The sequence below is a fragment of the Dreissena polymorpha genome, chromosome 5 (genome assembly GCF_020536995.1).
Source record: "Dreissena polymorpha isolate Duluth1 chromosome 5, UMN_Dpol_1.0, whole genome shotgun sequence".
NCBI classification, from domain to species: domain Eukaryota; kingdom Metazoa; phylum Mollusca; class Bivalvia; order Myida; family Dreissenidae; genus Dreissena; species Dreissena polymorpha.
The window spans coordinates 29,510,769-29,527,822 of NC_068359.1; the positions used below are offsets into that span (position 1 = coordinate 29,510,769).

Genomic DNA, 17,054 nt, shown 5'->3' on the forward strand with positions numbered 1-17,054 from the left:
TCAGGATCAAGCAGGCTGTTGTGAGATATAATTACAGTCAATCTTGTGCTTGCGACCACTTGAATTAAGCGACTTTTGTCTTATGCGACCACTTTAAATCCCGGCCGAGGGTTTTAACTATATTTTCATAATGTATTAAGCGACTATTGCCTTACGCGACCAGCGACCGCTGATTTTAGTGTATTTGATGCCAAAGTCTTGAATTATGCGACCGCTTTAAAGTAAAAGTGGTAAATCTGTTTACCTTTCTGGAACAAATCAGTGGTTGATTGTTTATCTAAGCCGATAACATGAACGATGACATCTTTGTTTTGATTTCACACCAGCCATTTTCCTTTGTCTAGATGACCGGCTTTGACCGGTGTTAATGCTGACTGCGTATCAGTTTTTGGTGTCGAATAATACATTGAGGTATTGCCAACAGTCTACGGGTTAAAGAGTTTACTATCTGGGACGTTAAGTGACAAATTTGATCGCCGATTTTATTGCAGAAACAATGCGCCAACGCGACAAACATTTTCACAGTGTTCTCTAGAGGTGTAAAAAACTAAACATGTTGCGAAATCTGTTCATTAAAAAAATGTAATTGTTATTATGCTAATTAGTTTGTGTTAGCAAATTTTCCAATCAGACGTGTTTATTTAGTTTTCAATCAAGGTGTTTTATTTATTTCCTTATGTACCATAATCTAGTCAGATATATATATAAGCTTACATGCAGAAATTAAAATGTCAAAACAGAAAGTGTTAACATTAAATGAGAAAATTCGGGTATTGGAAGTGTCGAAGAGTAAAAGTGCACGTAAATTCAATCGTGAATGAGTTTGGAGTCGGAAAAACCCATTCTCCGTGCAAACCATTTACATTGTATTTAGAATTAGAGAGAACAAATACAACTTATTTTAAGTAAAAAATTGTTTTATTCATTTTATTTATATTTAGATTCATTTGATTACAAAAGCTGAAATCGCTGTGTCAAAAGGAGATAATCCTATAACTGGACAATCAACCACTGATTTGTCCCTGAACGATCAACATATTTACCACTTTTACCTCAAAGCGGTCGCTTAATTCAAGACTTGGGCATCAAAATACACTAAAATCAGCGGTCGCTGGTCGCGTAAGACAAAAGTTGCTTAAGTATACAATATGAAAATATAGTAAAAACCCTCGGGCATGAATTTAAAGTGGTCGCATAAGACAAAAGTCGCTTAATTCAAGTGGTCGCGAGCACAAGATTGACTGTACTTCCTGTATGTGATAGTTGTCGAAGGACAGTTATTATGTTACGCCGTTTGGGCGGATCGAATTATGTCTTCAGAGACATAACAATATCGCCGAGAGGTAATGAACTGATCAGTTTTAAACAATTTTATTTCCAGATGATTATTTTGTTACTGCAGGATGCTTAAATTGATTGAATAATAAACTTCATTGCTGAAACAAAATGAAACCCAATTCATATTTCGCACTAAATTACTTTCCGCATAATAAACCTTTTGTCAATCACATGTTTAGGGGAATTAGGTTCAAAATTAGGTCCTCATTTAAGTTGTGTATTATTATTTGAGATTGTGTAATAGTATTAAATTAGATAATGTCCATTATAATGCTTGAACTCGATTTCAGAGAGGCATTTTATAATCTGCCACATTTTTAATGACAGTCCTTTTTCACAATAAACCTAAATGAAGAGTACATAACATCTTTATACATATCTGAGTTTCTATGTTTGATAGTATTCCAACAACACCATGACCAATCGTCATTATTATTTGAGTGCTTTTATTATCCGTTTTGTTCGACATGATAAAGTCGTTAATATATATTTGTCTGTTTGTCAAAAAGCACAAATGTGCCGCATAGACAGCACGACATGTCAATACATTTTGAGTCGCAACAAAAGACGAAACCGTCTTGTCTATGCGTTTATAATTACCGGATACACGAAGCGTGGCACGTCTATGTGGTGGCATGTCTATGCCGCATCACGTCTATGTGGCGTAGCGTTTATGTGGCGAAAGGTCTAAAAGACGACATGTTCATGCTGCGTCACCTCTATGTTGCGTCACGTCTATGCGGCTTCACCTCTATGTTTCGTTACGTCTATGAGGCGTCACGTCTGTGAGGCTTCACGTCTGTGAGGTGTCACGTCTATGCGGAGACACTTATATGCGGCGGAACGTCTACGAGGCGACACGTTTATGCGATGACACGTCTATGCAATGACACGTCTGTGTGGCGTCACGTCTATGCGGAAACACTTACATGCGGCGACACGTCAATAGGGCGACACGTATATGTGGAGAAACGTCTATTCCGCCTTAGGTCTATGTAGCGTTACGTCTATGCTTCACGTTTATGCTGTATCCCGTCTAAATGGCGTCACGTCCATGCAGCGACACTTTTATGCGGTGACACGTCCATGCGGTGTCACGTGTATGCGGTGACACGTCTATGCGGAAACACGTCGATGCGGTGTCACGTGTATGCGGCGACACGTCTATGCGGAAACACGTCTATGCGGTGACGCCTCTACGTATAAACACGTCTATGCGGCGACATGTCAATGCAGCAACGCGTCTATGTGGCGACACGTCAATGCGGTTACATGTCTATGCGGTGTCACGTCTATGCGCCGGCACGTCTATGCGGCAACAAGTCAATCCGAGAATACGTCAATGCGGCAACACGTCTATGCCTCGACACATCTATGTGTTGTCAAGTTTATACGCCGACACGTCTATGCCTGCAAAACGTCCCTATTGCGGCGTTAAGTCTAAACGACGACACGTCTATGCGGCGTCATGTCTATGTGACGCCACGTATATTCTGCCTCTCGTCACTGTTACGTCACACCCATGTTGCGTCACGTATATGCGGCGTCATGTCTATTTTGCGTCACGTCTATTCGTCGTCACGTCTATGCTGCGTCACGTCATTGTGGCGTCACGTGTTTGCGACTTCGCGTTTATTCGGCGTCACGTCTATGCGACTTCACGTCCATGTTGCGTAACGTATATGCTGAGACACGTCTATGTGGCTTCACGTCTATGCGGTTTCACGTCTATGTTGCGTAACGTATATGCGACGTGATGTCTATAATGCGTCACGTCTATGCGGAGACACGTCTATGCGGCGACACGTCTTTTCGGTGACACGTCTATGCGGAGACACGTCTATGCGGTGAAAAGTCTATGCGGAGACACCTACAAGCTTCGACATGTCTCTGTTGCGACACCTCAATAGGGCGACACGTCTATGAGGCGAAACCTCGATTCCACCTTACGTGTATGTAGCGTAATGTCTATGGCGTCACACACGTCTATGTGCCGATTGGTCTGTGCGGCGTCACGTCTATGCGGCGCCACGTCTATGCGGTGACACGTCTATGCGGTGTCACGTCTATGCGACAACACGTCTATGCGGCGACTTGGAACTTACTTCCAAGATGGCGTGTTTTTCGAGGAGAAGTTGCGGATATTTTCATCCGGTAAGCCACTTTATATTTATATTTCTTGTAAGTGATTACGATTACGCTCTACAGTGCTTGCGCTACCCTTGATTTTTTGTTCAAGATCGTAGACGTAGGGATAAAAAAGTTATTGAAGGAAAACCGTCAACAGAACTGTAGTCTTCTTACACGACGTTCAAGAAATTTGATGTACGCATTTCATGTTCTCTTGTAATACGCAGTATTGACGCACGTGTACAGTAAAATATAAATAAAATGACGATTATTGCATTTTTCCGACGTCGTTTAATTTCTGATAACTAATTTATTGCCATAAAATGGTTTAACCCGCCGTTTTGTGCATCGCTCGCACATCCGACACCGCCCCGAGCCTCCAACCACAGAAACAAACGAGACCAGCGACCCCTAGTATTGGGGATTTAAACTTCTCTTTCTCTTTAATATTTTCGAGGGCCATGAACGACCGGCAACTCTGTACAGGAGATTGCACAGTCGTTCCTTGCACTCACATACAATTTGATTCAGCGATGCTGGTTCCCGTCAAATCTCTGCACGGCGGTTGGAGATTGAATATTCACGCTCGATTGGTCATTGTCGGCTCGGGTACTACTTAAGTATACAATGTACTTACATGTACCTCGGGTACGCTAATTATACTTAAACGTACCCGGTCGATATTAGACTTTACCCGAGTTGAATTTCCGCCCATAATCCGATGTCGTAAAACGCGATACTGATTAACGTAAAACGATATTGTTTATCTTAAACAAACTTCTCTTTAAAAAAACGACATCAACATGTTTTTTTAGTTTGAGTTCCGATAATATAGACGTCACTTTACAGAAAATGGACACAAATGTGAACATAATTAATTTTAACAAGAAATATCTTTAAACAAGATATGTGTTTGTCAGAAACACTATGTCCCCTTCTGCGCCGCTTTGAAGCTATATATTTGACCTTTGACCTTGAAGGATGACCTTTCACCACTCAAAATGTGCAGCTCCATGAGATACACATGCATGCCAAATATCAAGTTGCTATCTTAAATATTGCAAAAGTTATGGCAAATGTTAAAGTTTGACGCAAACAAACAAACACACAAACCAACAGACAGGGCAAAAAACAATATATCCCCCACTATAGTGGTGGGGGACATAAAAAGATATACGGCGTTGATTGTGGTTGGAGTTTATGAAAGGTAAAGAGTTCAATGAATGAGATCAAGGATAGCGAATGTCTTTTTCTGTGCAGTTCTTAACTGCATCACACGCATTACGGGATGTTACGCGGAGTTTTCGCGGCTTATTTTACATTATTACATATTGCTGGTCATAAACCTATAGATACAAAACAGAAAACTAAAAGAAGAATGGAAGTGAAATTAAAACATATGAGTCAACCGGCCACACGCGAAGTATCCGTACATATTTTAAATATTTATACGCGCGTTCTTCGAACAAACCTGTTTTAGTGGTTTGTCGGGCATTGCTATTTGATTCAATTATTAACAGTATCGAGAATCATCGCGCTCATGCTTAATACATTAGTCAATATGGTGGAATAATTCTTGTTAAATTAATTAAAAATAATATTTATCATGGTATTGTTGAAAACACATTAAGAATCTATTATTGACATACCATAATTATATCGCTGGATATCTTCATTTAACATCTTTCTGGTCTAAAGAAAATTCCAGTTCACCTAGTTCACGCTATAGCGTCTTTATTATATAACGATTATTTTACTGGGCGCGAACTCCGGTCAGCACATAAGGTAGTCGTGAAGACGCAGCGATGACCTGTATATAAACTCTGACATTCACACACACTGGCCGCGAATTGACCCGATACCTCGCGGGTTGAAATGCAATGCATTAAAGTGAGGCCTCACTTTCACTGCTCTTTATACTTTTACATGTTAACATGTTGACAGGAATATGGAAGTTAGTTCTAAATATGAGAACATAGCCTTAGGGTACAAACGTTCTCGCGCTGGCAATCCCGAAAAAATAGCCGACAACGACCGATTTAGCGTTAAAATTCCCGGGTACGTTTTAGTATATTCACCGTACCCGGAGTACTGGTAAGTATACTTAATAACCCTTTGCATGCTGGGAAATTTGTCGTCTGCTGAATTTCTAAAATTAGCATTTTCTTCGATTTTTTTCAAAGAATACTACCAGAATAGCAAACAGTTTGGATCCTGATGAGACGCCACGTTCTGTGGCGTCTCATCTGGATCCAAACTGTTTGCAAAGGCCTTCAAAATCCGGTTCCAGCACTGAAAGAGTTAAGAGTACCTGGGGTACATGTAAGTAGTATCCGATCCGACAATTAATAATCGAGCCATATTAACATCTTTGCATTGCGTATCATTCTCCTAGCAGAGTTGTTGTCCATGCCTCAACATACATGCAATGAATGTAATGAACCGCAGTGTAAGAGAGTGATTGCGTACGTGTCTTGTTTCGTATGGACCGTTACCAGCTTGGGCCATCATGACCCAACACAGGTAATCTTCTGATTGGAGGTAAAACGGGAAACAAAAATGGAAGGTACCGGCGATTTGCTTAATAAGAAAAGAAAACTAGAAAATTCGGATGAAATTGTTGATAAATGTCCGCCGGTTTTAAAGAACTTTAAAGATTTTAACATTAATAAAGTAATTGCCGAGAATCCCAGGTGTAAAACGGCCACGATACATGGTCAGATCGCTGGCGAGGATGCCGTGGTGTTATTGGAGAAGACGGCGTTTGATGCGAGTCATCTGGGCAACTACCTCAGCGAGCTGACCACACTGAACAACACACTCAAGAACGACATCTATGGAACATATGACGCGTTTCCTCCTCTTATTGAAAATGGTTTGTTCTTATATTAATATTTTCTCTGTATATTGAAATAACTGTTAAATGTTACAAAGCCGTTCCGTTACAGTCGATTGGTGTATAACGGATAGCTAAGGACTTCGAGTCTCATTTCAACGTAAACACCATGCATCAGTAATTAAACCATTAAACCTAGATAGACACATGTCTTGCCTATTGAAACATGCCAGCGGTTATAAATTTCCGAAAAAAATTATTTGTTTACAGCGCGAATTTCATGGTACACTGATTCAGCCATTACCGGACGGCTTAGGTCTTTATCAGATTACATGTGTATCGTGTTATTTCTTGAAATTTGACACAGCATTTTTGAAAAATAATTGCAATATTTGTACATTTCCAGAAAGGAAATTCATTTCTGCCTTTAATAAGACCAAGTTCATGGAAATCGCTGCACAATTGATGAAGTAATGGCTGTTAAAAGCGATGCACCCTATATTCGGGTAATTTTTAGTTGAATAACTTGTTATATATATAGATTTGATAGTGAAAAATATGTTTTCAGAGAAATCGATTTTTCGTTATAATTTGATTATTTTTCATTAAAAATGATATTTTCACTAATTTAGTAATTAATATCATAGCCACACGCTAACCACATGTGTATTGGACAACTTCAATTGAGTTTATATCCACATGTCCGTTATTCACTAAATCCCACGTTGCAGCTTTCATGCTTATTTTATATGGTACGCATCAATTTGGTTTCTGAGCATTCTTACTTTTGTAAAGGACACATAATACTAAAATATTACATCAATGAACATTATGTTTACCAAACAAAAGCTGCAAAATTCAAGAAACCATTCGTCTGCACTTTTCCTGTCGTCACAAAAACGGTGCGTACATAACGTGACCTTGTTTTGCTTTCGAAAAAAGAAACAGTTGTAAACATTGACACACGTCAACAAAAACATGAATCGACTTAACATTGATAGGCTTTTTGTATTCAATTCATAGAAAACTATAAATCTTAACAAAATTAAAAGTATTTTGCAAAAAACGTTTAACCTATCCGTTACTCACTAAAATCCGCTATACACCAACCGACTGTAACTTAGGCACTTTAGCTTCAATTAGCCAAGTTGACCTGGAGTTAACAGTTCTAAGGCTTCATGGTTTCAAGGCATGTTTTTTTCACAGCCCATGGCTATTGATTTTAGTTAGCACTGTAAACATCAATCGCCTTTGGATCATTATACAGTGTTTTTTTTGGTTAAAATTTGGGTCCTGTAAAGGGACCCATTCCCAATGGAAAAAAGTATATATTTTTCCCAAATGAGACCTGAAAATTCCCAATGGAAGACTTTCAAAAAAGATATTTTTGTTTCATTATATCTCAACATGCTATTCATCTCAAATCAAGCTCTATAAGTAAAACCTTAGTGAATATATTATAAATATCACTTTTATTCTCAATTTACAGTATTTGTTAGAAAAAAAAGAACAATACTAATTTTCCAAATTTAGTCAAAATGACGCGAATTTTCCCAATGCAAAGGGTCCCGGCCCCATTCCCAAAATGGTGGAAAAAACACTGTTATAATTATTACTTCTTCTTGATTGAATTTGAGCTTTTGTGAGTGCATGCATACAGTTCGAAATTTTAATTGATAAAGCCAAAAAAGGTGTTAAAGAAGAAGTCTTAAGTATGTCTATAAGTCCGTATTAAATCCATGATCAATGAGCGTGTCCTTTGTGAAAACATGCTCAAAACAAAAACTTGACAGAAAACCATTATCAGCCTAAGTTTTGCAATGACAATGCAATCTATTTAAGTAGACACCAGATCTATCTTGCGGAGGATTTCAGAGATAGTCGATGTATAAATGAGCTTATTTTCAAATTCCAGATACCGGGTACTTGGTGTTTTCAATTGCAAAAAACAACGACATATTTTCATGAACTGTTGACATGTTTGAAACTTGGATTAATATCCTAATGACACCAGCTTACTCGGCAATTTTGTATTTTTTTATGCACCCGAAGGAGGGCATATAGTGATCAGACCGTCCGTCCATCCTTCCGTCACACTTTGCTTTTAGGTTTCACGTTTAGGTTTCGAAAAATGCTCATAACTTCTATGTCCCTTCAGATAGCAACTTGATATTTGGCATGCACGTGAATCTCATGGAGCTGCACATTTTTAGTGATGAAAGGTCAAGGTCATCCTTCAAGGTCAAAGGTCAAAAAAACAAAATCAAAGCGGTGCAGTAGGGGGCATTGTGTTTCTGACAAACACATCTGTTGTTTATTTTTATTTTTTTATAAATAAAATGCAACATTTAGTTAGTTTCCCTATGCAGCTCTATGGCTTGAACCTAAGTAAATATAATATTGGCAATTTTACAACACTTAGTTATCAATTTTAAAGTATTTGTGAGCAAAAAATCAAATACATGTACACCAATTTCCAAATGTGAAGATTTCACAACGCAAATTTTTCCCGATTTCAGGATTTTTCGTGCAAATTTTTCCCAATTGGGCTGGTACAAGTATGTTTCACAATTGGGCAAAAAAATGGCTGATACTATATCATGTCAGTTGTTTTAATTTGGGCAATAGGGATACATTTATGATCTGTTTGTGTTTATTGCCAGAACATTGTTTATGTTTCAATTGGAGTTAACATGAAAAAAGCCTGCAAAAAAGTTGCAACTCCCTGCCATCCGGGGTAACGAGATCATTTTTGGTTTATGTATCATGTAGCTAGATGTGAATTAATGTTTAAATAATCAAAATGCTTTTATTGTCAAGATAAGGTGAGAGTTTAAGTTGAAGTTCTGATAGTTGTGAAGAGAACTCAGATGTGATTGTTCCATCCTAAAGTGACCTGAAATATGTTATTGATAGTGTTGATCGCATGTTATGGACTTTACAAGTGATTAAGCATACAAATCTTTTTATTTAAATGTTTGATCTACCATCATCACGCAGTACTTTTGTTTGATGGTCAAATCAGTTGTGATTAATATCTTGGATTTAGTCAGGATGTATGACAATATTCTTACTGGTTCAAAAAGTTAAAACTGCCAGACTAAGCGTTTTTTCGATTTCTGGTAACTGTAAAAAATACTAGAGACCTCTGATCATAGAAAGTAAAGTCCGCGAGCACTTATTTGGTCCCATCACAACCTCATGAACGACCTCAAGCTACGAAATTATTCATTAAATCATGTAGTCGCCCAATGCACAGTCCATGAACCAACAATATCTCTTTCTGAAGAAGCAATTAAAACATATCTGACACATTAGTAGCTACATTTCAAACCAATAGTGAAACAATCGCAGAAAATGTGATTTAGATTGTAATTTCAAAATTAACTTCTAAACTGGAAGCTCACTAGCAATAAAAAGCTCAGCTGAGTGTGCAAAACACCTATTTGAAGGCCAATATAGGCCTATAAGAATCAAAAGATTCAAAACTCGAGGATCAATTACAGGCTCCATTACATTTGTGTCTCTGATATACATGACAAAAATCTGAAACCACTGACAAACTAATTTTCAAGTTCTCGATGTGATTGGTTCTGGTCTGTCGGTTCTGGTCTGTCCTTATCAGAAATAGATGGATCTCACTGAGTAGGGAAAACGAATCTCAGCAAATCATTTGATGTTAAACAAGAGTTTAACTCATACAGAGACATACAAAAACAGACCAATGGAAACTTTAATACCTTAGCTATAATAACACTTTTTTTTAACGAGGACGTTTTTTTCCATGAGAAGCTCCCTGTTATGTAACAGACCATTTAAAACCATAAAAAAATGTATAGGCTAGTAACATAGATTTAACGCGATACAAACTTGTTTTTATTTTTTGTGCCACAACAAATTCCATGCGAATTTCCCGTCACAAAATCCAAACATTAAGGAGCGAATGCGAGACTGGCTTTGGGCAGCGTCAGAAGAACAAGGTATTCATGAGAACTATGTCATGCTTCTGACGCTGCCCAAAGCCAATTTCGCCTTTGCTCGTAAATGTTCAGATATATTGTCACACACAAAAATAAAAACGAGCATTTTTTATCGCGTTAAATCTATGTTACCAGACCACATCTAGAGTTGACATTTTGGCTATTGCTATAAGGAACACTGATTTTGTATGTGTTAACTTTATTTTTATGCCCCCGTTAGGGTGGCATATAGCAGTTGAACTGTCCGTCAGTATGTCAGTCTGTCCGTCCGTCCGAAAAAAAACTTTAATGTTGGCCATAACTTTTGCAATATTGATGATAGCAACTTGATATTTGGCATGCATGTGTATCTCATGAAGCTGCACATTTTGAGTGGTGGAATTTCAAGGTCAAGGTCATCCTTCAAGATCAAAAAAATAATTAAAAAAAAATTCAAAGCAGCGTTCTCATGAAGCTGCACATTTTGAGTGGTGGAAGTTCAAGGTCAAGGTCATCCTTCAAGGTCAAAGGTAATTTTTTTTAAAAAATATTTCAAAGCGGCGCAATAGGGTTTCTGACAAACACATCTCTTGTTCAAAATATTATACAAAATATAAGTTGATTTTGAGTGTTTATAGGCTTTCAATATGAGATATTATTTATATTTAAATATTTTAATATTATTAGAAATTTATAGTCCTTATCACTTTTATAAAATGCTATTTCCACAGTGTGTGGTATGCCTACACATTTGTTGTTATTTTGCAGCCATTCGGGCCACTGTGATCCATCCTGCCACTGAGAAGCACATCAAAAAGTACACCGACCAGCCATGCTATGTTGTACATGAGACTCCAGAACTCTACACAAATATTACTTTACCTTTGATCATAAGCAAACAGTTCAGTATTCAGGTGGGCAAAAAATAGCTGTTTGTTACATCAACTGGTTTTGCTCTCAATGTGTTCCATGAAGATGTTTTCAAATCAAAAGACATTTCTTTCTTTGTGAAGTATTTAATAGAAAGCCCCACTCCCCACCTCACCCCAAAACACACACACTTTTTTTTAGGAATTGCATATTTTATGATATAGTATGGTAGTGTCTACTTTTTATGATTTTGAAGTTTAAAAAATCCTCATGTCCAAAATATAAAATGTTACACTCCTTATGAATCTGGCAAGTCCCTTGGTCAGAACATTTGTTTTTATAATGACTCATTTAAAAATGGTTTTGGTCCATTGAAAAACATACAGGGCAGTTTTCCTGAGAGGGCTAAAATGAATCGTTGTTGACATTAGAAGTCATATTTATGCCCCCTTCAAAGAAGAGGGGTTATATTGTTTTGCCATGTTGGTCGGTCAGTCGGTCCGTCCACCAAATGGTTTCCGGATGATAACTCAAGAACGCTTTGGCCTAGGATCATGAAACTTCATAGGTACATTGTTCATGACTTGCAGATGACCCCTATTGATTTTCAGGTCACTAGGTCAAAGGTCATGGTCACAGTGACAATAATAAAGTAATAAGAAGACAAAATGGTTACTTCCGTTTTTATAGACTATTAGTTGTCTAGATGAATTACTTTTCCGAAGTGTTACAAACTCGATACTTTAATATAACTTAAAATACAATTAAACGGCTCGTGTTTTTCATGATCTCTTTAATTAAAATACGCTGCTGTCATTAAGGCTAGTTTGGGAGTAAAAACCAAATTAATTAATTATCATAATACTGTATTTGTTAATATTATATCTTGGCCGAAGGAAAAATTGTTCCTGCCTATTGAAAAAACGGCGTCTAAAGGAAAATGTCTGATCATATTGCATTACTTAGATTATTATATTTTTATACATTTATTTTATAACTTGTTATATAAATCTCATAACTTGTGAATATTTTTTTTATCAGCAAACGTGATAAGAAACAAAAATAAAAACCAGTATGACCGAAGAAAGAAAAATAAAATCCAGTACATTGTATAGTCGACTGTAAGTTAATTTGATATTTCTTATCAAGATTATCTTTTACTGCTGCTTTTAACCTGTGTTTACTCTGATACATGACATGCCCTTACAACACACAGTCTACTCCTGTTGAAGCTGAGTGCTTTGTGCTGTTCACGCCCATTTAGCAAACCTAAGTAATGTGCTTTGATCATTATGAAAATCTCTAATGGTATTGAATAACACCAAGTATTATATTATTTTTTTTCCATAAAATCATTTAGTGATAATTTCCAGTAAAACTACAAGAATTGATTCATTTGAATTATATTTAACCTTTTATCCAATATATATGTGTCTGTGACTTTAACATACAGAACTCACTGTAGTCCACATGTATTGGGTCCTTTTATGCTAAGTGTATCTATAAATATTGAGAATTAGCTGAACATGATTAACCCATTTATGCCTAGCGTCTAGAAAAAAGGAGTTGGCAAACAGCGTAGACCCAGATGAGACGCCACATAATGCGGCGTCTCATCAGGGTCTGCGCTGTTTCCTTTAAGGAATTTCTGTAAGAAATATTCTAAATATAGAAATAAATATACTAGACATCTCTAATTTTGGAAATAAATTGATCCAATTTAGAAGGATGGGAGAGTCCACTAGGCATAAATGGGTTAAATATTGAATGTCTATTTTTAGTGGGTGTACAATATACTGGGCAAGAAGAAGGAGGCAGACAGGATAGTGTTTGAAGACCCCGACCCAGAGCAGGGCTTTGTGCTCCTGCCTGACATGAAATGGGACTGTAAGGACACACGGTCCTTGTATCTAGTGGCCATTGTACATAAACATGAGGTGAAATCCTTGCGGGACCTTACTGCAGACAGCTTGCCTCTCTTAAACAATATTCTACACAAAGGCCTGGTAAGTTCTTTACCTTCCGTTGTATACACTATTTCTGTTGTTGACGGTCAATAATTAATCATAGTTTCAAAAAGGACAGAATTCACATGCAATATTCCAGGTGGCAAACAAAGGTCCATGTCACACACGAAAGTCAAGTTCAAATACAAAAGTCAAGTTCAAATACAAAAGTCAAGTTCAAATACAAAGGTCATGGTCACATACAAAGATCTGGGTCATATACAATTTTCCAGGTCACAAACACAGGTCAGTGCTAAAATTTTTGCATCATGCAGCTTCGGCAGACTGTAACTTAATCATTCATCTAACAGTGTTAAATGTGTGACAAATGGGTATCATTTGCTGAAACCTGTGTCTCTGTCTCAAAGGTTAGTCTTATATTTAAATCAGTACTTGAAATATAAGCATGCTACACGATGTGCTTCTTATACATTCCGACCAGGGGTGTGAAATTCCCAAAAATGTTAGTCACCCTGCACGACTATGATTCATCATTATACAATCTCTATTAATCCTTACAAAAATGTTTTGGGTAGGAAATCAAATCATCATTTTCATGGTACTACTTTGCTTGTATTCTAATTCATAATTAAATATTTCATAATTGCATGAAAAAAACAACAGCGGTACTATGGGAACACCCATGCTGTGGGCGGTCAGGCAGAGGAAATATCTGCAGCACAACTTTGTACAGCATGGATGGAATTTCAAATAACTTGTCATAAGTGATCAGATTGAGGAAATTGATTGTCACACGCAAGAACCAGGTCCAAGATCAAGGTCACAAATTCAAGGTTAATAGGGAAATTTTAATATTTTCAACAGCATGGAAGGATTTTCATGCAACTTGCCACAAGTGATCACCATGATGAGACAAAGTGTCATGCGCATGAACCAGGGTCCAAGGAGAAGATTCATGGTGAAATTAAAGTCATTTTTACTGGACTCTTTGTCAAGCATCACTTTGGCCAGCATTGATAAATTTTGAAAAAACTTTGCAGAGGTGATCAGGAAGTTGAGATTGAGTAGTGCCTGTAGGAACCAAGTTCCAGTAGTGTCTGTAGGAACCAAGTTCCAGTAGTGCCTGTAGGAACCAAGTTCCAGTAGTGCCTGTAGGAACCAAGTTCCAGTAGTGCCTGTAGGAACCAAGTTCCAGTAGTGCCTGTAGGAACCAAGTTCCAGTAGTGCCTGTAGGAACCAAGTTCCAGTAGTGCCTGTAGGAACCAAGTTCCAGTAGTGCCTGTAGGAACCAAGTTCCAGTAGTGCCTGTAGGAACCAAGTTCCTTGGTTGAAGGTCAAAATCAGAGATCAAGGTCGAAGGAATTTTCAAAACATAGTCTTGAGAAGGATTTTGCAGTAGTTAAAGGCATAATAATTACAACTTCTGTCACTTTCATATGAATGCTGCATTTCGATTGGATAATTTGTTCACCTTACCGGTTTTTCATTTTCCAATGAACCCACGTCAAATGCAAATTTAAACATGAATATTCATGGCGCTAATTCATTGCCAAATGACGTTATGTTTTGCACGAAACTGAATGGTGTTGTTTTTTATTGGTCAATAGCGAAATGACGTTATATTTTTGCGCTAACTTCAACGATATACCCATTTGACGGAGATGAAACCGAAACTGTAAATAGATTCATACGCTGGATTAAAAAGGACTTTTATGACCCTTACCACGATAGAATTTCAGCTTTAAGATCATTTTGTGTTTTAAGTTTAAGAATTGAATAGCATTTTTCTGCATTTCATCGGCGTATGAAATGTCTGGAAAAATACACCTAATTTATGCATAAACACCGTCGGCGTTTATGCAAATTAGGCGTAATTTTACCCGACAGTTCATACACCAATGAAATGCAGAAAAAAGCTATTTAATTCTTAACTGAATGGTGCATATTATAACCTTAGGTGGATGGTCAATTTTTGGTTAAAGGTAAAGTAAGAGAAATAAATTGAAACTTTCTCCAACTTTTTCCAGAAAAAAAAAATGCACGGATGTATCTTTGTGAAAATGGCACTCTTGCTTGTATTTGTCAAAAGTTTTGCCCCAATAAAAGATTCTTATATTGGTAATACCATAGCTTCTTGTAGTATAAATACACATCTCCACATGCAGTGTGTGTTGCAGGATGCCATAAAAGAGAGGTTTGGAGTGCCGTCCAGCCAGGTGCATGTGTACCTGCACTACCAGCCCTCGTACTACCACCTGCATGTACACTTCGCCCATGTGCAGTGTGAGGCACCCGGCATGGGGGCTGACAGGGCTCACATGCTGATAGACGTCATAGACAACATCCAAATAGCCAGCAACTTTTATCAGCGCAAAACTCTCACATTCACCGTCCGTGAGGAGGATGATTTGTACAAGAAATACAAAGACAGTGGATATTTTGACAAATCATAAGTTATTCTAACTGACCTTTACTAACTTAAATTTTCTTGATCTGATAAATCATTGTTTGTGTTTATACAGAGTTGAAAGTCCGCTATTCTGTTTCTGCAGTTTTTATTATTTCTTTACAAAATTTTAGCAATATGTTTGAAGACATTTCTAGGCATAAAATGCAAAAAGTGCGCTTGTGTGAGCTATTCTGGTAATTTCCTGTCTGCTATGACCTATAAAAGGGCTTAGTTGAATTTCATCAACCCTGGCATAAATGTTCCTGTGAAAATCCTTAAACTATGACGTGAAAACAGATGAATATCACAAAAACATCCATTGCCATGGTATCAAACAAGAGCTGTCAGAGGACAGCGCGCTCGACTACTCAAGTGCTTGACAGTATAACGTAAGCCATCATGGGGAAATTGTTCATATCCAATAATTTATTAGACGATCTTTCAGAAATAAGAAAAAGACAAAAAATATATTTATTATTTTTTTTTGGGGGGGGGGGGTGGGGGGGGGGGGGAGGTTGAGAAGGGGTATAATGTGGGGTGTGGTCATTTATTAGACGATCTTTCAAAAAAAAAAAAAAAAAGGGAAAAAAAAAATTTGGAGGGGGGGGGGGGGGGAGTATGGGGGGTGAGAGGGGGGTATAATGTGGGGTGGGGTAATTTATTAGATGATGTTAAAAAAAATTGGGGGGGGGGGGGAGGATGGGGTAGGGGGGTGAGAGGGGGGTATAATGTGGGGTGGGGTAATTTATTAGATGTTAAAAAAATTGGGGGGGGGGTTGGGGGGTGAGAGGGGGTATAATGTGGGGTGTGGATATTTATTAGATGATGTTTAAAAAAAGGGGGGGGATTCTAGGTAGGGGCCTGGGGTATTGTTTGGGTGGAATCCATTGTGGTATTCAGGTAAGTGTTGTTTTGTCAAAGTAATAATTAAATGTGATCATAAAGAAGTTATGGCAATTCAAGCAAATTGTTCAATTATCTAAGTGTAAAGGGGCCGTAATTTTGTCAAAATGCTTGATACAGTGGTCTGCTCTTGTTAATAGGTTGGGGTCATGTTGGTAAACAAGTATGCAAAATATAAAAGCAATATGTCAAAGGATATAGGAAATATTTGGGGTAGTATGCAAAGTTTAACTTAGATTTATCAATAATATGCATATTCTAAGTATAAAAGGGGCAATAATTCTGTCATAATGCTTGATACAGCTGTATGCTCTTGTTTATAGGTTGGGGTCATGATGGTAAACAAGCACGCAAAATATGAAAGCAATATGTCAAGGGACATTGAAAATATTTGGGGTAGTACACAAACTTTAACATTTGCTGCATATTCTAAGTGGAAAAGGGGCCATAATTATGACAAAATGCTTGATAGAGTTGTCTGCTCTTGTTTATAGGTTGGGGTCATGTTGGTAAACAAGTATGCAAAATATGAAAGTAATATGTCAAGGGACAAAGAAAATATTTGGGGTAGTACGAAAACGTTAACATTTGCACGCTAACGC

The 17,054-nt window shown here is 37.6% G+C and overlaps 1 protein-coding gene across 1 annotated transcript; it reads left to right on the plus strand.

Moving 5' to 3' along the window:
• The first annotated feature begins 5,772 nt into the window (after positions 1 to 5,772).
• Positions 5,773 to 15,723, plus strand: LOC127831949 (m7GpppX diphosphatase-like). The gene is made up of 4 exons (XM_052357037.1): positions 5,773 to 6,343; positions 11,032 to 11,177; positions 12,915 to 13,139; positions 15,278 to 15,723. Exons 1-4 carry the CDS (start codon positions 6,028 to 6,030, stop codon positions 15,551 to 15,553), a joined length of 963 nt encoding a protein of 320 aa, XP_052212997.1. The 5' UTR covers positions 5,773 to 6,027; the 3' UTR covers positions 15,554 to 15,723.
• The last annotated feature ends 1,331 nt before the right edge of the window (positions 15,724 to 17,054 follow it).

Excerpts from the sequence above, each read along its gene's own strand:
- LOC127831949 (XM_052357037.1), top strand. The coding sequence starts at position 6,028 with ATGGAAGGTACCGGCGATTTGCTTAATAAGAAAAGAAAACTAGAAAAT. Across the intron at positions 6,344-11,031 it reads TCCTCCTCTTATTGAAAATG|CCATTCGGGCCACTGTGATC; the intron begins GTTTGTTCTTAT and ends GTTATTTTGCAG. Across the intron at positions 13,140-15,277 it reads ATATTCTACACAAAGGCCTG|GATGCCATAAAAGAGAGGTT; the intron begins GTAAGTTCTTTA and ends TGTGTGTTGCAG.